General features: G+C 44.7%; 1 protein-coding gene across 3 annotated transcripts in view; it reads right to left on the bottom strand.

The window, feature by feature from the left end:
- The window catches only part of LOC124011125 (homeobox protein cut-like 1), a 223,162-nt gene that overhangs the window by 108,360 nt on the left and 92,789 nt on the right, over nt 1–22,013 (bottom strand). For all 3 annotated transcript variants that reach the window (XM_046324186.1, XM_046324202.1, XM_046324194.1), the window contains exons 3-4: nt 13,636–13,683; nt 2,634–2,712 (exon numbers count right to left, since the gene is read on the bottom strand). In XM_046324186.1, the coding sequence (XP_046180142.1) occupies nt 2,634–2,712; nt 13,636–13,683 (127 nt within the window). The remainder of the gene's footprint in view (nt 1–2,633; nt 2,713–13,635; nt 13,684–22,013) is intronic.

Below are 22,013 nucleotides of genomic sequence, written 5' to 3'. Positions count from 1 at the left end.
TTAATGTTTAATTTAAAATGTACTTTAATTTCTTGTCATAAAAAGTAACACTAGACCAACATCCTTGAAGGGTTATAATGGATCTCATCTTTCAGGCCCATTTAATGTTGTATTATATTAGTTAGGATGATACTCTCTTGTTATGTGTGCTTTGAATACCCCATATGATTAAACAAACTGACAGGAGAGAAGGTCATACTGTGACATTAGGGTGATGATGACTGCTGTCACAGTACTGGACAACATAGCCTGTCTCTGTGGGCCTAGTCCCAGGTCCTACCACTCTACTGCTGCTCTCTCCAGAACAGATGAACTACAGTGTGTGTCACATGGAATCTTTCTCTCCATGTCCTCCCTGGACTTCTAACCAGGAGATTGTCTCTTCACTAGACAGGCGGTGGCACCAGCCCTGTCTGGATGGGCATGTGTGTGTGTTCTGAGCAGAAGGAGTGAGACAGTGCCAACTGCTCAGTGCAGCCAGTCCAGCCTGCTGCAGAACACTAGGCTGTCCGTGAGAACGGTGTGAATATTTCCAAAGGTTGCATGAGAAGGCTAGAGGGCAAACGGGTGGAGACACCTGTCAACTTTGACATTCTATTGCAAAGTGTCATCAGGATGAGAGTGAGGTAAGGTGCGTGTATCTTCCTTGGTGTGTTCAAAAGAGCTCAAAAGGGTGGACACACTGACGCTAGGTCTGTGTGATCACAAACACATCTGTGAGATAATCAGTGGAGTAGTGATCTCTCATCCTCAGACATGGAGACAAGAATGGACAGGATGCAGATTACAATGATAATACAGACATTCCTAGATTTTCCCACACAGGCAGACAACACACACACCACGTAAGAGAGCCAAGGCAAAGAGGTCTCTAGGTGCTGCTCCTCTGTCTTGGCAGGCTTTGAGCTGTGTGTGTGTGTGTCTGGGATCTCCAAAACACAAAAGCAGTAATTTACACATGTACTACGTGGTTCCCCAGGCCAGCATGCTTGCTCCTACAGGCCTCTGTGTGTGTCTGTTCGCATGTGTGTGACCATAAGGTTCACCAAGGAGGAAATGTGTTTCAGACAGACAGCCAGCTGCACACACACAGCTACACACACACAGGAAGACACACACACACAGCCACACACACAGGATCGAGTCAGCTCAAAAAGCTCAGTCGGTCACAGACAAACACACACTCCAGTCCAGTCGACCTCCACTGCTGACCGTCTGTTTCCACTATTAGTCAGCCTATCCAAGTCCTCTAGTGATTCAGTTAGGTGGAAAAACCATTGGCCAGGAGATCTCCATGGACAACAACACTGGTGTTAGCAGTGACTGTGTGTCTGTCAGTGTGTTGAAATCATCAATGTACTCTCCATCAGGACCTAAAATGAACAACCGCCACCTGCAGGTAGGTTTTGGCAGGTAAGGTATGTATTTCACCAGCCACATTGGAGGTTGGTCAGGGCTCCATAGTGCACGCATTTCACTCGCATTTGTGAAAAGAAAATAGTCAAATAGTCATTTATAGTCAAATAAAAGCTGCAGTAGCTGTTTTCAAAGTATTACCGCCATTTTGCTTCATAGGTGGTAAATGAAACGCAACAAAATCAAAGAACTATGAATCCTATATAGCCTATTCCACCTTGCGCTGCAACACTGCCTGGCTGGGTGCTGTGCACACGTGAAGAGCTAAGTAAAAGATTCATTTTTAGAAGTGCTGTGCACAGGCATAAAAGTTTATCTAATTTACTTTAAACTAAAGTCTACTGAAGTGAGACGTTGTCCTTGTGTTTCTTGGCTATTTACATTGTTTTGTTCACAAGCTATGTTGTTTGTCTATGTTCGAGTTTCAAATGCTAGGGAAGTGAAGACAACGCTTCTACTAGTCAGACTCAATCTAACAGGCACAGACATGACTGAGTCCTGATACCACGGTAACCTCCTGCCCTTAAAGGGGAAGGTGAAATTTGTCTAATGTGTTATTTTGGTTATATCAGGTCACAAAAACGTAATCATTCATTATGAACTGGGTGGTTTGAGCCCTGAATGCTGATTGGCTGACAGGCGTGGTATATCAGACCGTATGCCACAGATATATGACAAACTTACATTTTTATTTCTCTAATCACATTGGTAACCAGTTTATAATAGCAATAAGGCACCTCTGGGGTTTGTGATATATGGCCAATAGACCTGAGTCCAGGCACTTAGCAGTGGTACAGCCCTTAGCAGTGGTAATTTACCACACCCTATCTGGCTTTATTGCATAAATATACCACATTAGTTACTTCTTACTAGTAACGCACGCTATGTTCTAGAAACATTGCAAAGCATGCTCATCCGTTTTTAAATGTTTTGTTGGTGTAAATTTTATTCCCCAAAAATATTTTTGGCTGGTAAGAAATCTGTGTGGCTGGTAGATGTTTAAATCACAGTGTATGCCCTGCTCCCCATCCCTTCCCAATTTCCCTACCGCTCGGCACTCACAGGGCTCCTGGACGCACATTGTCTCAGGAACACCAAGAGAAGTCATCAGGAACCTGTCTGTGTATGCACATATATGTGGCGCCAGAGACATGTGCCTCATAAACATGACAGATGTGTTTACGGTGCCTCGCATACACAGTTGTGATGAGACTTACCTGGGACATCGATGAATCTCTTGTACACGTTTAGGAAGGCAGCCTCTGACTCCTTACTTCTTTTACTCACTGCGTCGATCTGAAAGGAGAGATGGAGAGATTGGTTAAGAAAAGAGAGAGATAGTCGAGATGATACATTTTTTTCAGACAACACCCCAACAATCATAATCACATTTTCCGGCTTATAAAGGCTTTTATACTTTGGCATCATCTTCCCTATACTATTCATTCCATCAAGATTAATCTCGTTTTATAGGACAAATAGTCACATATCCAATGTAGTTCAACATGAATCTGGTTTATATAAAAATGTATTCATTTGAAACATTTTCAGATCTATTAGTGCTACGATACCCACACAGATCTATTGACCACAGTATTTCAGTCTTAAAAACACATGAATAGTAATTTCACGAATGTAATTTAGTAACAACCTGCTAAAAGAGATTGAGCTTCCAACCCTCTCAGTTAATCATGGGCACTGAGTGCTTCACTGCTGTGGGCTGGGCAGACAGAGCTCTCCTAAAACTGGAAAGCACCAAGGCAGCTAACCAATGAGTCATGAAGAAGGTGACGTGATTTGGGGTTGGGCCAAGAGGCACCACAGACCTTGCTTGAAGTTCCTCAACAATCAAGTACAGGAGTATAGAGCTGTGGAAGAGGTCTTCTTCTATAGTCATGACATTTCTGTAGTACACAGGTGATATGATACAGCATTGCTTTTACATTAACTACAATGTACTGCACATGGCTCAAAAATCACAGATTTATGATTTAAAGAGGTTTCAAAAATGGTTCTTTTTAGCTCCAAAACAACACTATACATCACAAATACCCGCCCATAAAACTAAACATTATAGATGTTGCAAAAGTACTTCATGAATCAGGATAGAACACAACAGCAACAGTCTGTGTGGTTCAACATCCATTCCAGATTGCCTCTCAAATACTGTCTAAAAGAAAGAAAACACACTGGACATACAGTCAAATACTGTACCATATTCATCCTTGGCCCTTGGAGAGATAGGGAGAGGAGGAAAAATGCAGGCCACAGATGACTCTTCCCTGAACCCTCTCTGGCCCTCAGTACCACACTGGGCAACAGCTGGCGAGGCTTTTGTCCAAGCCTTTTTAAATTGCGTGATTGGTTGGTGGTTGGTTAAACACCATCTTTGGGTCATGTGACAGACGTAATGCATCGGCCCTCTCACACTATTATAACCCCCCACACGTTGATGCATTTTGGATCAGCTTTCAGTCACATGGAAGCAACTATATTAGTGGTGAGTACTCTATGTACACCATCACACACCCGTTTTATATGATCTAACACACACATAAGCATGCTAAACCCTTAAAGCCAGAGCTGTGCTCTATACATTACACCACCTCACAATCATGCACTGTCAATAAAATCCTTTCCTAATGTATAGATGGCCAATGTAAGTCATTTGGATCTAATACCACTCTTCAGAGAAAAATAATACAGTATAACCTTTATTCAACAAGATAAAGACGTATTGGTCGTCAAAATGACCAACTGTACTGTTCTTCCTTTTTAAGATACTCACCATTTGGCCTAGGTAAACTACCATAGTAAACTACCATAGTAAAGTACTTTTTTAATCCACTTGCAGACTTCTACCTGCAGCGTATAAGAGTAAGAAAGGTGTCTCATTGGCCTAGCTACATGAGCTAATGATAGACAGTGGGGCCGCCCACTGTGGGGCTCAGAGTCTTCATGTGTGTGGCTGTTGTTGAGGTTGCACCGAGCAGCCCAGAGGTAGCGTGTGCGTGTGTGTTGTGTGTGTCTGTGGTGTCTCCTGAGAGCCCAGTCCAGGCCTGACTGTGCGTTCCCCACTGCTCTGGGAGTGTGAGCAGCCAGCCAGCCAGTCCTGGCATCGCCTCTGAACTGGGCCAAAGCCAGCTAACTGGGTCATCCCTGGGTAGAGGAGGGGATGGGAGGAGGGGAGGGAGGGAGGGGGAAGCAGGGGAGAGCTACTGTACCATACTGCTAGTGTCAGTCAGCCAGGGTCTACTTCAAGTGTTTTTTGGACTAAAAGCACACACACTTAGACCAACCGAAGAGGAAAGGAGTTCCATTTGTCCCATGCACCTCCCCCCAACACACACGCATACATACCACCTCCCCCCAACACACACGCATACATACCACCTCCCCCAACACACACGCATACATACCACCTCCCCCAACACACACACACATACATACCACCTCCCCCCAACATTTACACTTTCCTTCCCAACCCATAGGGTGGCAGTGTTTGCTCAAATTCACAAAAAGATGTGGCACAGTAACTGCAACTGCAAGTCAGCAACTTACACACAAAGTTAAAAGTGTCCAGAACTACAATGTTTACAGACACCAAACAGTGGGTTCCTAAAGGAGAAATCTAATAAAAACAATGTTTTGGACATCTCCTGCCCAGACTCTGTTAGAGGTTTTGATTTATGGAGCGAGGCAGGCAGTTGCCACTGACAAACGCCAGTGAGCCCCAGTCACTCTTTGCTCCTATGGGAGAGAAAAATGAAACATGTTCAAATGGGCTTTTGCTGGAAAACATCTGGATCCAAACTAGGCAGCGCCAAGTTCCCAAGTTCCCCCTCCCTCCCTCCCTCTCCCCGCTTTCTCTCCTTCTCTCTATCGCAGATGGAGCAATTAATGTTCCCTGCTTACTGGGCAAAGGGATCCACCAGACATCTTGTCAGGAAAAGGCTGCTTCCCTCTTTGGCTTTCCATTGAAAGTGAAGAGAAAGGGGGAGAAGGTGAAGTGGGATAGATAGTGACTGGGGGGTTGAGGAGGGAGAGAGAGGTAAGGTAATGGGATGGATGGCACCTGGAGTGTGTGTGTGTGTGTGTGTGTGTGTGTGTGTGTGTGTGTGTGTGTGTGTGTGTGTGTGTGTGTGTGTGTGTGTGTGTGTGTGTGTGTGTGTGTGTGTGTGTGTGTGTGTGTGTGTGTGTGTGTGTGTGCCAAGGTCCTGCGTGACTGTGTGGCCATGGCTCAGTGCAGATTATCTGCCTCTCTCTCCAATGCAGTCCCATACACATTCTGACAGGGGAGGGCATCTGGCAACGCCGGCCGTGCTGCCTTCTGAATGATCACACACACACACACATACAAAGACACAAACAGATGATTCCTCTCTGTGTGTGCGTGTGTACATGTGTGTGTGTGTTAGTCCGTTTGTGTTAAAAAGGCGAGATTTGGGCCGACGCCAAAGCTGACCAGCTCACAGGTATAGCATAACACACCTCCAATGAACCATCTGGCCTCTTTAGGGGTGCGGGAACAACTTAAAAATAGACGTGGTTGCTAGCCTAATGACACTAGCGGGAGCTAGATGAAACACAAGGAAGGCTTTGGCATCGGCTTAGGGGCCAGGGGAAACCGTTGGCCTGCTTGTCTCCGTCTGTGACCTGGCCTAACCCCTTAATTGCAGAGCAGGTTTTAAGCTGTGGATAACTGATCCGGAGTGGTGTGCGTGTGCGGGGGAGAGAGAGTATATGCGTGTGTGTGTTTGAGTGTGCTTCTTTTTGGGTTGGGTAGGAGGGATTACTGGCTTTGCAGCTTTCTTTTAAGCGGGGAATTATAGTCTGAGAGGACGGTGACTTAGAGCATCCTCTGGGCTTCCTAGGGAAACAGGAAACAGGAAACAGCTAGCCAGCTCCCTCTCTTCATCTCGGTGTCACCTGGGGTTGTCATATGGCGGGCCTAACACACTAGGCCTACTTGCAGGCAGCTACCGTAGTATGGATATATAGTTCTACTAATTTTCCTCATTGCTGTAGCCTTACATTAGAAGTAGGTTGATGTTCCTCTAACCACTGGTCCAGGGTCAGATGTTTTCTAATCCCCCTAATGGTGGTGAGGATTGGGTATTTGGTAATCTGATCCTAGATCTGTGATTACAGCCTCCGTTTACCTCGTACAACATTAAAGATCTCATCATAAGAGTGGAGCTGGGATAGGATGGAGGAGCGAAACGGCGTCACACATTGATTGTCTGTGATGGCTGACACATTGCTCCTCTGGGGCAGATCGGGCGTCACCTGGAATCAGCGTCAGTGCCATAGGGAAATCAGAGAACGAGCACCACCCTGTGCCATCATCACAGTCACCCCCTCTCTTTGTGTGCCATCGGGGCGGGAGGCGTTGGAGAGAGCGTAGCTTAATCATATACAGGAGGAACACCTGACTCAAGGATACGGTAGAGAGGAGTGTGTTCGAGAACAGGGGCAGGTATGTCTTTACACAATCACACACCTTTTTAAAAATGTAACCTTTATTTAACTAAGCAAGTCAGTTAAGACCAAATTCCTATTTGCGATGACGGCCTACCGAGGAACATTGGGTTAACTGCTTTGTTCAGAGTCAGAACAACGGTCCTGACTGGCCGCCCCCAGGTGGTGAGGGTAGGAAACAACATCTCCACCCCGCTGATCCTCAACACTGGTGCCCCACAAGGGTGCGTTCTCAGCCCTCTCCTGTAATCCCTGTTCACCCATGACTGCGTGGCCATGCACGCCTCCAACTCAATCATCTCCAGAGGGTAGTGGTAGTCTGCACAACGCATCACAACGCATCACTGGGGGCAAACTACCTGCCCTCCAGGACACCTACACCACCTACACCACCCGATGCCACAGGAAGGCCAAAAAGATCATCAAGGACAACAACCACCCGAGCCACTGCCTGTTCACCCCGCTATCATCCAGAAGGTGAGGTCAGTACAGGTGCATCAAAGTGGGGACCGAGAGACTGAAAAACAGCTTCTATCTCAAGGCCATCAGACTGTTAAACAGCCATCACTAACATTGAGTGGCTACTGCCAACATACTAACTAATCTCTAGCCAATTTAATAATGGAAAATTGATTTAATAAATGTATCACTAGCCACTTTAAACAATGCCACTTTATATAATGTTTACATACCCTACATTTCTCATCTCATATGTATATACTGTACTCTATACCATCATATATTTTGATGTACATATTCTTATTAATTCCTTTACACTTGTGTGCATAAGGTAGCTGTTGTGAAATTGTTAGGTTAGATTACTTGTTAGATATTACTGCATGGTCGGAACTAGAAGCACAAGCATTTCACTACACTCACATTAACATCTGCTAACCATGTGTATGTGACAAATACAATTTGATTTGAACAGATTTTTAACTTGTCAGCTAAGGGATTTGATTCAGCAACCTTTTCAGTTACTGTCCCAATGCTCTAACCACCAGGCTACCTGCCGCCCAATTCACACAGAATCCTTTTGAAAACATACTTTTAATAACCTGATATAAGTTGAGGCCCATCCCAGTCTCCCCTTTTTACTGTATGCCTATGCTAACACACACACACACACACACACACACACACACACACACACACACACACACACACACACACACACACACACACACACACACACACACACACACACACACACACACACACACACACACACACACACACACACACACACACACACACACACACACACACAGTCTGAGAGTTGAGCTAATCACAGCGCTGTGCGAGCTGCCAACTTAACTTTCACAGCCTTCTCCCTGGGCTCCCGGTGCCCTTACGACGAGACAGACATCCAAAATTACACCGCAATTATGCAAAATCAGTAGTGACTTCCTGCATTTGTCCCACTCCTATGCCACTTTGTACGTGTCTCTCTCTGCCACAGCCATCACGTCTCCTGAAGGTCTCTCTGTAGCATTCGGTTGCCTGACTAGGCTTTGTGGGGTTTGGAAGTGGCACACTGATTCGGCGTGCCCTTAAATAAAATAATAGCCTACACTGCGTACTAACAATTTACTCACATTTAAATCTCATTCAGGGTTGGGGAGTAAAAGATTACATGTAAGGGATTACAAAAAAACTAACTGTAATCTGTTACTTTACCAGCAAAAATATTGTCATCAGATTACAGATACTTTAAAAAAACTCCCATTTCCGTTTAAGAAAGGTTTTCAAACAGAATCAGCCTAACGAATACGCTCCCAGTGGACAGCCAGTGAAAACGCGCTCTTGCAACAGCCTCATAGAGCAGATCCCAGTCTATGGAATAAAAGTTTGAGTTCCACCCTTCTAAAGTCCCCCGTGGTATTGTGCTCCATACTGTCAAAACAAGTTTCATTTAAGAAGACCACAAGTGAGAGCATCTAGTTTTCCACATAAAAATAGTATTTTTCGCTAGTGCTCAAAGCATGCCATTTCAATAGCACCATTTATTTTTCAGCTTGAACCAATGATCCCCAATCAGTCCTCCATGACAACAAAATCATAAACAGAATAGGATAATTAGTTCTTCATTTTTGGGTTATGCTCATGTAAAACAATTAGACTAATCTATATTTCCAAGTCCTATTCTTGAAGATCAAGGGGTATTAAATTAATTGGAATGACTGGGACTCCGACAGACAGTTTTTTAAATGTAAAGATACAGACTAATCATATTATTATCTGAAGTAGAAAGCAATGGGTTAGAAGAAGCCTACATAACCAACACAAAGTAAAATGCGACATCCATTTATGGTTGGCTATGTAAACTCTAACATTGATTTATCCTGCAAGAGGTCGTTCAATTGGTAATATTAATTTTCCCCCTCTTTTAATGCCTCTTGACGTTTATTTGGGATGAGTCTTCTCCTTATGGTAGAACTGATCAATTTCCTCTAGATGGAACAGCTGCAAAGTCAGAATTGGCTACATTGTAAAAACGTTCAAACTTTTTTGGTAACTTTTTGGTCTTAATTTAAGGTTAGGGTTACACATATGGTTAGCAGTGCGGTTAGGGTTATGTTTAAATCAGATTTTATGACTTTGTGGCTGTTCCAGCTACTAACCTGCACCTCTTAAGGGGAAAGTAATCAGATGACATTACTGAGTTTGGGTAATCCAAAAGTTCTTAATATTTTGGGACAAGTAACTATTAACCGTAATGGAGTACATTTAGAAAGTAATCAACACAACCCTGTTCCTTAGCGACTGATTTCTTTACACGCCACTGACTGACTCGATGCTAGTTCTTCCCTCTTCATTTACAGTGCCAGTTCGTCATCAAGCTACAGTTGCTGTGGCTGTAAAATGCATCTGGGATAGACTGAGTGGTGTCGTGGAGAAGCAGAGATGGTCCGGGGAGAGACGGAGAACCCCCCCGGTGGCGTCACACACCACATTCACACATCACACTTCATGCAAGGATGGATTCCCTCTGAGGCTTTGGCGACAGCATCAAGGGAGACCAGGAAATCATTTGTTTACGTGCATGCATGTGTAAGTGTGTGTGAGTAGGTGGGGGAGGCTACAGTTGCAGTGGGGGGGTGGTATGGTATTTAAGACCCCCCCCCCTTTCCCCAAGAGGGGGTTCCATTGAGCTCTCCTGCCCTCCTTCCCTCCCGTCAACCCTCCCCCTGTTGTGGTGTGTGTCCACATGGGCCTGTGGGTGCCGAGTGCTGAGCTCTGCTCCCCATTGTGTTCTCATTTCCTGACAGGAAAAGAAGCGCTCGCTCATTTCACAAATAAAATGTAAAAAACTGAAACAGTAAGAAAGAAAGAGAAACAACCCAAACAGATCTAGCTGCCTGGCTCCTCCCCCTAACCCTTGAGGCCTTCCAGAAGTCTTAGAGCATCTCATATATTCTAATGCGCCGCACTTCATGCTCTGCCTTGTGTATAAGGAACAGAGGGAGCAGAAAAATTGACTTTTTCCCTCTCCTTCCCCCTATGGGGAGAGCTGAAATGCTTGTGTACTGTGTCTCTGTATCTGACAATCTGTACTTTGAATCTCGCCGGGTCTCCATTTAGTCATGTCTCCATTTAGTCATGTTTTGCTCCCTAATAAAGCAGTCAACACTACTGCTTTCACATGAGGAGCCATTTCTGAGATCTGGAACACCGTTATCTCTCAGCCAGCTGATGCTCATGGAAAACAAAGTGGAAGCACCAAATTCCTGAGATGATAAGTTGGGCCTTCGAAGGTCAGGGACTTCTCTTGTCCTTGCCAATCGCCCTATTTATCCACAGAGGAGATAAATTAAAATGGCTGCAGGAGTCTCAGGCTGGTGCCTGTGAGCCGGGTCCGTGTGATGTGGGGGGAGTAGTGGGTATTTTTAAACCTGGGGTGATTTAAACAGGGGCGATTAACTCCGTCAATAATAGGCCTGGGGGCCCTCACAAATTGCTCGCTCAACCACAATGAACGCTAATGGGCCAGACAGGCTGCGGTGCGGTTCCGCCCTGCCTGAGAGAGGTGTACAGGGAGCCGTCTTTCCAGCCCCTTTAACTTCATGAAATTTATATGGCACTCCTTGCTGCTGAATTATAAAGAAGTGCTTTTAGTCGCTGAAGCAGCGTCTTTATTGGGAGGCGTCAGCGATAGACATTTTGAGGGTTCGAGGGTGACAGACATTTGAAGCAAGGCAAATCTTTAAAATAGCCTGCTTTACTGTACTTTCTTTCCATTCTGTCTTCTTTTCTTAAATCGCACCATCTACACTCTGTTTCATATTAGGGATTTCCTGTCCAGGGGTCTATATATAGGCCTATATAGCAAGGCAGAGCCGGGCTGATAACAGCCACTGACCAATTACTGAGTCATGGCACGCAGTAGCAGCTAGGAGTTTTATTTAGCAGCCATTTAGAGGGCAGCCAAATTCTTGGGCCTCTCAGTGAGAGAGTGGGCTTTGTTTTAGGAGATCCAGAGCACTTAACAAAATAATACTTTAAGAGCCGACAGGAATAGGAATATAATTAAGTGGTGACTAATTACTGTCAGGGATAAGAAGCTGACTGGGGTGCTGGGTGTAACATGGCAACACAATGGTGCTCATAGAAAGCATTGTGGAGCGCTGGGAGACATGTGATCATCAAAGTGATCAGAACGACAGTTTGATTTCAAGGCGCACGCCTAAGACTACAATGAACAGTTTCCGTTTCCCTGAAGGGATTTCTCAAATAATCAAATATCTCAGTACAGTGGAATTAACTTAATAATACCCATTAGATGAGTTGAAAGTAATAGAATATCTTTGAGCATGAGAGAAATTTGTTGTAAACACAAATGAGGTAGCAAACAACCAATCAAAATAAAGGTGTACCACATGGCTTCTTTTTCTAACAATGTATTTAATTGTTGCACTAAGTAACGCTGCATAGTACTGGTAAATCCTCCTGGAACAGGAAGACCAGAAACAGGACCATGACTCAAGGGTCAGACGACTAGTGATGTTCTAGTATCATTTCTGTCTTAAGTAACCTACTGTCTTCTTCTGGAATTGAAAGGCACTGTATGCAAAATAGTGTACTTCACATGAAGAAATACACTGGTTTGTGTCCATGAGAAGGCAGAGAACTCCAAACATAACATATAAAGAGAGTAGCAGGCCTTTTAATTATGTTCAGACTAAACTCAAAACATTTTATATCATGAATTAGTGAGGTAGACTCACAAATGCATGCGCCGAATTAAAAATGCAATCTGACAGTGGCAAAATGTTACAGTCCTCCATCATTACCAAATTAAATATGCACTAAGCAAGACAGAGGACAAATTTGCAGTCGACAAACACTTATCATGCATCTGTCCCCTAAAATAGTTGACAGATTTATGGATGTCACTTTGTTTGGATGAGACATTGCTGCCTGTCAAGAATGAAAGTGCCTCAAGCCAACATAAACACCAGTGTGACCACATCAGTGCCTATTCTAAAAATGTATTCTAATTGATTCATAGGATTGAATTGAAATCCTTTCCTGATTTGACAAAGATTAAAAGTGAATTGACTGTAGTAACTCAGCCAGTGCCTCCAGCCGAGGCAGGCCCCAGCAGTAGCAGTATAGCAGCGGAGGCACTCAGAGGAGTCAGGCTGGGCCTGTTCAGATGCTCTCCATAAAGCCCTCACATCGCTAAGCCCTTATTTACTGCAGGAGTGGCACTTGAGGAGGAATTAAGAGCTGGCGCCAGAAACACAGCTCTCACTCCCACACCCCTCCTCCCTGCCTCAAGTCTCACAGCTCATATTATTATCATTAAAGTCCCCTAAATCAATTCTGAAGTTACCATACTTTCAGAGCAGTGCAAGGGGCGCTCTCAGGACAAAATGTTAAATCGGCAGGGCCGCTCTTCCCTGTGGCTGGCCTAGGCTGTCAGGGCGCATTGTCAGGGTCAGGGATTTAAACCCGCCGCGGTCATAGTGGGCATTGCGCCCCCACCCTGCACACCCTCCAGAATAGAGGGTTAAAGCGCTATTGCCATCAGCCGCCCGCAACCTCACCCCCCCTGTCCACCCGCGAATCAGCCCTTGGTGTAAACTGGCTCATTTACTCTCATCCACACCCCCGTTCTCACATTTCTGAGGCAATGATACCACAATATCTCACACACAGACACACAGAAAGTCAGAGATTCAGTACAAGAGACAATTCGCAACATGTTTCTCCCATTGGCAAATCATTATTCAGGAGGCCAATTGCATTCATTTGAGCAGATATCAAAAGGAGTTTTGCATCAGACGATGTGACACATAGCCATACAGAGGAGGTGGGGGGTTATGAAACAGAGAAAGGCATGTCTGCCTGGAGTTTAAGACTGAAGCTCTGATCAGGAGCAGTTTGGCTGGAATATTTTAAGGGGATGCAATTTAAACATGGCTGGGAGCTAGAGAGCCTCATAAAAGGACACAAATAATGGACTCCCCTGGCGAGGGCTCCACTGGGGAAGGGAAGGCTCCTCCAGCAGGAGAGCAGAGCAGCCAGCCAGCAGAAGTCTAGCCAGGCAGAGACAGCACATGTCAGCCTTTATGGAGTGTGTCAGGGGGCCACTGTCTCCCCGCAAAAACAAAATGTCCACCATCCCTCACAACATACACAATGTACAGTAGGCTACACACAAACACACATCCTTAAATCGATAAAGGAAAGCTAGGTATTAAATGTTCTAGAGTTTTAAATAGCACTCACCTCTGCTTGGAAGCCCTTTAGCAATGGAGCTACCTGCTTTCGCAGATCCTGCAAGACAAAAAAAGAAGGAAAAGGATTAGCATCGCATAACAATGCTACCTTGTGGGAGAGCAAAACACAATACATTCTCATACGGTGAAAATGGCCACATTCTCTGTTTCCACAGTCTTTAACACCTTGGTCATTGACTTTCATCCCCACAGTATTGAGCAGAAACCTCTTACAAACTAACCATATGTTTAGTTTAGCAAAGCCAGGCCCCATTTTCACTACATTCTCTCAGCGAGGCAAAATCCCTACTGTCAACTCTGATGGATGAGGGAGAGTGTTGCCTTTTGTTCCCAGATACGGAGCATAGAAACACATTAAACATATGAAAATGGGGATCCTGATTTGTCCAAACCCTCCCAGAGGGAAGGTTTGTTCTCTGGGAAAAGGAGGAAGAAAAACAAAACAGAGTATCACCTTGTGCTGCCCTTGAATGAGAGCCGAGGACGCTGTGCTTAAAGGAAAAGCGTGTGGCATACATTTACTCTCCCTCTCACCCTCTCTCGCCATGACTCAGTTGTTTCTGGTTAAATTACCATTCAAGCAAAAACAGAAAAACGTAGAGACGCTACATGCAAATGTGGGCTCTGTTCATTAATTCACTTCTAAAAGTAATGTTAGGCCTGAAAAATTGTCCAACTTCAACAGCCGATTATTTCTGTAGAGTTATTTGTCTGTTTAACTTGGGAGAAACTGGGTTGAGTCTCGAATCTGTGGCGGATGAAAATAAAAGTCCCATAAACAAGTGAATTTACAAAGTCTCCAATCAAAACAAACGTTGTTCCGACCTTACTCAAGCAATGAGGAATCTTACCTCGGGCAACCTACAGTGGAGCGATGCGACACCTCGCCATTAAAGTATATCTGATTATGGCCAATTTCAATGTCTCTTTTCATTTCAACAGAGCAGGCGTGTTTGATCATAAAATGTAATTAAATGCGCCCCTGAATAAATCTCAGCTGGGCACAAAAAGGCCTTACATGAGATGAGGCCTCCCTATAGGAATGCACAGCATGCTCCAAAACAGAACTGACCACTGAAACAGAGTTAGCAGCAGCCAGTTAGTGGAATGCAATGCATTTACACACATGTGCACACACACCAAGTACACTCCTAAAAGACTGGCCCACATTAGCCAAGTGGACATTTCAGTCACCCTCAGGATACAGTATAGGTGTACTCTGACACTTGCAGAACACATGCACAGCACATGGGGAGTCCTGTGACACAGTATAACCTCTGTAACCTATTACTGAAACCGTGTGTCAATTGTGAAATGTACAAAATGCATGAAGGGCCATATATTTTAAGCTGACCAACCCTAACTTGCAGGGTAGAAATTACAACTGTGTGAAATGTAAAGCTCTTAAATGCCTATATGGGTTTCTGTTGTATCCTCTTCCCCATCTCTCCTCTTGTTTTACTTTCTCTCCCTCCATATTGATGTGTGTAAGTGTGCCTCCTATGACTGACTGATGTTTACACCAGTCTCCCCCCGCTCTTCCCTTCCCTTCCCTTCCCTTCCCTTCCCTTCCCTTCCCTTCCCTTCCCTTCCCTTCCCTTCCCTTCCCTTCCCTTCCCTTCCCTTCCCTTCCCTTCCCTTCCCTTCCCTTCCCTTCCCTTCAACTAGGGAGCCTCTATGGAAGACTCTGGGGACTGGCTGACCCAGACCATACCATGCTGTGCTAAGTTAACATTAGCGCGATGCTAGGAAGGTACCTAGTGTGCTGGACTTTTCCCAGTCCCCTGGAGGGAGCAGCTGAGCCCGCTGATCTCCCGTCGCCACTGGCTACCGTACAGATCACCTTTATGAAGGGGCCACGTGACAAAAAGGAAACATCGCTCAACATCTGGTTTCAACATAACACTCCTGCCCCGGCCAAGAGAACTCCAAAGTCTTTCTGGATCTCGACAGGGAAACACACACACACACACACACTGCTCGAGACCTGCAAATGCAATTGCCCCAAATTTGATATACAGAGAGCCCCACTGCATAAAAATGATCTTTACTCTGACAGATAAAAAGGCTTGACCAAGTGACCAATAAAAGCTAACCCAGTAAACACTGATCTTCAGGACACACATTACATGGTTCACAAGGGGTTCAGATGGAGGGAGCAGGTCCATGAAAACCACATGGAAATGCAATTTGTACCTATACACACATATACTGAACCAAAAATATAACCGAACATGCATCAATTTCAAAGATTTTACTGAGTTACAGTTCCTATAAGGAAATCAATCAATTGATATAAATTCATTAGGCCCTAATCTATGGATTTCACATGACTGGGAATACAGATCTGCATCTGACTGGGCAGGGGTGCAGACATGGGTGGGCTGTGCCCAGTCAGATGCATAACTGCATTCCCAGTCATGTGAAATCCATAGATTAGGGCCAATCATAATTCATTTTCCCCCACAAAAGGGCTTTATTACAGACAGAAATACTCCTCAGCACCCCCACTCCCCATCAGACAATCTCACAGGGGAAGAAGCCGGGTGTGGAGGTCCTGGGCTGCCATAGTTACATGTGGTCTGGGGTTGTGAGGCCGGTTAGACGTACTGCCAAATTCTTTAAAACAGTGGTTCCCAAACGTTTATAGTCCCGTACCCCTTCAAACAATCAACCTCCAGCTGCGTACCCCCTCTAGCACCAGGGTCAACATACTCTCAAATGTTGTTTTTTGCCATCATTGTAAGCCTGCCACACACACATTATACAATATGTTTAATAAACATAAGAATTACTTTTTGTCACAAGCTGGCTCGTGGGAAGTGAAAATGAGCTCTTATAAGACCAGGGCACATATAATAATATACTAATAATAATCAATCCTTTTGCTCTTTATTTAACCAGCTTACATACTAAACCTTATTTGTTAATCGAAAATTGTGAATAACTCACCACAGTTTAATGAGAAGGGTGTGCTTGAAAGGATGCACATAACTCTGCAATGGTGAGTTGTATTGGAGAGAGACTCAGACTTAAATCATTTTCATTTAGTTTTCATGCTAGTGAGGGCTGAGAATCCACTCTCACATAGGTACGTGGTTGCGAAGGGCATCAGTGTTTTAACAGCGCAATTTGCCAAGGCAGGATACTCTGAGCGCAGCCCAATCCAGAAATCTGGCATTGGCTTCTGATGCATTTGTGGATTGAATAGGAGCAAGTTCCCGCAGCAGTGTTCCAACATCTAGTGGAAAGCCTTCCCAGAAGAGTGAAGGCTGTTACAGCAGCAAAGGGGGACCCAACTCCATATTAATGCCCATGATTTTGGAAGGAGATGTTCAACGAGCAGGTCTCCACATACTTTTGGTCATGTAGTGTACATCACCTCTCAAACTAAAAGGGATTGTTATGGTGATTGCATTTCTTTTTAACTGTCCACCACCAGGGAGCTCCCTGTCTTGGAAACCGGCCCAGATCTCCAGGGAAGCAAGCCTGCAGGTCCATAACACAAACACACACGCACTACAATCACAAGGACTCCTCAGAGAGCTGGAGGGAGCAGTGGGAGAGAGAATGTGAGAAGGGGGAATAGGAGGGGAGAGAAAGAGGGTGAGAAGTGTAAGAAGGTAGGAGAAGAGGACAAGAGTCTGATACCACAATGAGTTTACAAGCTTTACTTCAGACATGGCCTTCCTCAGGGATCCCTCCACTGGATGCCTGACACTACTTAACCAATTACCTTCTTAGCACAATGGCTACATTAACACAATTTCTTCTAGGCCAGACTTTCTTTACCCCAGTGACGGTCAGGGACATAGACAATGGCTTCTTTTCATATTCAGCTTTTAAGTAACCCTTTTAATGGTCGACCCACTGAGTGGCCCTCGCTTTGTGTTTGAGTGCATTGGACCTGTGTGGTCATTGTTCAATGAAATAAGCAGCGTACAGTGGAACCCGGAGGGTGTACTACTCGGGCCTATGAGCTCTCATCTCTATAGTTGAGAGCAGTGATGCGTGGAGAGAGAAAGGGCTACAGCATTAGTCTATGTCATGAAATTGAGAGAGAAAGTGCCTGGGTTTGGTAATATTGCAGCATTTGTGTCATTTAAGGTTTTTTGTCCTGAGTTGAGTGTTTCAAGCGAGGGCACTTGGTCTTTAGAGGGCAGAACATAGCATGTCTAGTCATTGAGGGTGGAGAGCCGCTCTCCCTCCATTTGTTCCTATGGTTTCTTTCTCTGTCCTTGCCATTGGGTTAGCACAGTGGACGGATTTCTCGCGCTCTTACTTTCTCCGTCTTTCTCTCCACACCTACCTCTCCCCTCCTTTGCCACTGGGTTACTGTAGCACAATGTCAGTTCTCTCTCTTTTGACCGGTCTCTGCCACTGGGTCTGTGAGCCAAGCGGCTGCTAGCCAAGCCTCACACTGGCTGTGGCCTGGCCTGGCCGAGCACAGGCAGGGGAGCCTAACCCCTGTGTCTGGTCTGAGGCTGGCTACAGGAGGAGATGAGTCGGCGGTCAGGGGCAAGGGAGCTTGTGACTCAGCCACTGCCCAGTACATCAACACCCGCGAGAGGGGGACCCGCTGGCCCAGACATGACAGAGGGCAAGTAGAGGAAACACAAGAGGATGAGCCAGCGAATCAAAGAGGGAGGTAGGGAGAGAGAGAAACAGAGATTGAGATAGACTGAAGAATAAGATCAAAAGATACGGGAGAATATGAATGCGTTTACACTGATGGAGTTTGACTAAACATCACGTCTGTTATAGAGATATTGGAGAGACAGACGGGAGATATTTTTTACCAGATCATCCAGAAGAACTGGGCCATGCCTTTCCGCAAAAACATTCCCCAGTCCCGGCCAGCCCCCCGACCCAAGATGCTCAATGCATCTTTAATCCAGGGCCGTGAATGGAGGAGGGCTGCGTCTGACGCTCTAGGCCTCTGTTCCTACTACCACTGGGGTTCTGTCTCTTTTCCCTACCCTCACTGTCTCTCTGTCTTTCACTTTCATTTTCTCCCTCTCTCTTCGATGATTGCCTTGCGCTGGCTAAGGAGCTCTTCATGTAGAGAGAAAGGAAACCAGGGTCCTGATGCCGAGCAACTGAGCTGCCCGTGTTGCTGCCTGCCTGCCGCAGTGTGTGTCTGCTGAACCGTGTGAGTGTGAGGGGGGTACATCATCACCAGTGAGCACATACAAGCACCAAACTGCAGCCTCACTGTTAGGTTATGCCTATGCTAATGTCTACTTTTTATAGATAAGTGGATAAATGTTATACACTAAGGTATTGTAACATTTACAATATACTCAATTCTTGCAAATCCATGTATGAAGGACTTATCAAAGTCTAAACTGCGCAATTACATTGATTGTAACTAGACTCTTGGCTAAGAGGAAAATTATATGTAAATGTATTTCCTTCCCCAGGTAACTTCTGATGGACTGACATGAATACAGTGATCTCAGACATATTCACCTATCCAACCGGAGAGCATTATATTCTCTTTCCCATTGGACAGAGTCCCAGGGAGAACAGGAACGTGTAAACAGGAGAAGGTCAGATGTAGGGTTATGAAACTTTCTGTTCCTGCACTAACGTCTCCACTCCCATTGCATCGAAGGCTAAAAACCCCACGGATTCACTCTCTCTGAGGGTTAAGTAGTGGGTAAATTCTCCACCTCCATGGTTTGATGGGGACAGGCTGACCCTTGCTTGTCACTCCCTGAAGATTGGTTGCACAGAGCCCATCTGACAAAGACAGAAGACATTACCCTGCTTATTATTCCAGGCGGCCCGGGCAGGCCAGGCTGGGCGCCACACAGCTAGGCTACCCCTCCTACACCTCGGCAGCACAAAGAGAGGGCAGAGAGCGGGAAGCAGTGATGAATGAGAGAAGACCCCAATGATAAGAGAAACGCTGTCCGCCCTCCACCACTATAGGAAATAGAACCGCGCCACTTCTAGGAGATCGCCAATTATGGAGCTCACCCCTCTCAACGCAGCCATTCACCACCCCTGATAGCAGACACTTTACAAGTCGTTTTACAAAAGACGTTTTACACACAACCTTGGATGTCAAACATTTTACGGGTTATTTTACTAATGGTGTCTCAAGTAGCAGGCACTTGACGGAGTAAACTAGGCCTCTTCTACAAACACCATCACAATTCCAGGTTGTTGTTTAACTTACAGACACAGTCACTTTATGAGTTGTGGTTCGACAGACAACATTCTACAGAATATCTGAAACCATTATTATTTTACAAACATTGGCCCAACAGCAGACGCTTTACAAACACTATGCTGATACTAGACGCTTTACAAACACTATGCTGATACTAGACGCTTTACAAACACTATGCTGATACTAGACGCTTTACCAACACTATGCTGATACTAGAGACTATGCTGATTACCAAACACTATGCTGATACTAGACGCTTTACAAACACTATGCTGATACTACAAAGACTATGCTGATTTACCAAACACTATGCTGATACTAGACGCTTTACAAACACTATGCTGATACTAGACGCTTTACAAACACTATGCTGATACTAGACGCTTTACAAACACTATGCTGATACTAGACGCTTTACAAACACTATGCTGATACTAGACGCTTTACAAACACTATGCTGATACTAGACGCTTTACAAACACAAACAAACACTACTGATACTAGATACAAACACCTGATACTAGACGCTTTACAAACACTATCCTGCTTTACAAACATACTACTAGAGCTTTACAAACACTATGCTGATACTAGACTTTACAAACACTATGCTGATACTAGACGCTTTACAAACACTATGCGATACTTTACAAACACTATGCTGATACTAGACGCTTTACAAACACTATGCTGATACTAGACGCTTTACAAACACTAAACACTACAAACACTATGCTGATACTAGACGCTTTACAAACACTATGCTGATACTAGACGCTTTACAAACACTATGCTGATACTAGACGCTTTACAAACACTATGCTGATACTAGACGCTTTACAAACACTATGCTGATACTAGACGCTTTACAAACACTATGCTGATACTAGACGCTTTACAAACACTATGCCGATACTAGACGCTTTACAAACACTATGCCGATACTAGACGCTTTACAAACACTATGCCGATACTAGACGCTTTACAAACACTATGCTGATACTAGACGCTTTACAAACACTACTGATACTAGACGCTTTACAAACACTGATACTAGACGCTTTACAAACACTATGCTGATACTAGACGCTTTACAAACTAGACGCTTTACAAACATACTATGCTGATACTAGACGCTTTACAAACACTGATACTAGACGCTTTACAAACACTATACAAACACTGATACTAGACGCTTTACAAACACTATGCTGATTTACAAACACTATGCTGATACTAGACGCTTTACAAACACTATGCTGATACTAGACGCTTTACAAACACTATGCTGATACTAGACGCTTTACAAACACTATGCTGATACTAGACGCTTTACAAACACTATGCTGATACTAGACGCTTTACAAACACTATGCTGATACTAGACTCTTTACAAACACTATGCTGATACTAGACGCTTTACAAACACTATGCTGATACTAGACGCTTTACAAACACTATGCTGATACTAGACGCTTTACAAACACTATGCTGATACTAGACGCTTTACAAACACTATGCTGATACTAGACGCTTTACAAACACTATGCTAGACGCTTTACAAACACTACTAGACGCTTTACAAACACTATGCTGATACTAGACTCTTTACAAACACTATGCTGATACTAGACGCTTTACAAACACTATGCTGATACTAGACGCTTTACAAACACTATGCTGATACTTTACAAAGACGCTGATTACAAACACTATGCTGATACTAGACGCTTTACAAACACTATGCTGATACTAGACGCTTTACAAACACTATGCTGATACTAGACGCTTTACAAACACTATCCTGATACTAGACTCTAGACCCCCAGACACAGACTCAATCAGTTAACAATCAATAGACAGAGACACACACACACACACACACACACACACACACACACACACACACACACACACACACACATACTACGCTTTACAAACACACACACACCCCCACTGCTCTGCAAACACCGTCCACTGTTCCCCATCTGGAGGAGGCCAGATCCACTCACAATTAAGGGCCAGGCTTTTTGACCTCCCTTCATTGCCCTCCTGCCAAAGGCCAACAACCATTACGGTAGACAGGGGGGAAAGAGCCTGGTGTGGGAAACTCCGAACATTAAGTATACCGCTCCTAACCTTGTCACAGAAAATGACCAACCGTGGCTATATCTGTATTTGATAAC

The sequence above is a fragment of the Oncorhynchus gorbuscha genome, linkage group LG02 (genome assembly GCF_021184085.1).
Source record: "Oncorhynchus gorbuscha isolate QuinsamMale2020 ecotype Even-year linkage group LG02, OgorEven_v1.0, whole genome shotgun sequence".
NCBI classification, from domain to species: domain Eukaryota; kingdom Metazoa; phylum Chordata; class Actinopteri; order Salmoniformes; family Salmonidae; genus Oncorhynchus; species Oncorhynchus gorbuscha.
This window is presented reverse-complemented; position numbering and strand designations above follow the sequence as displayed.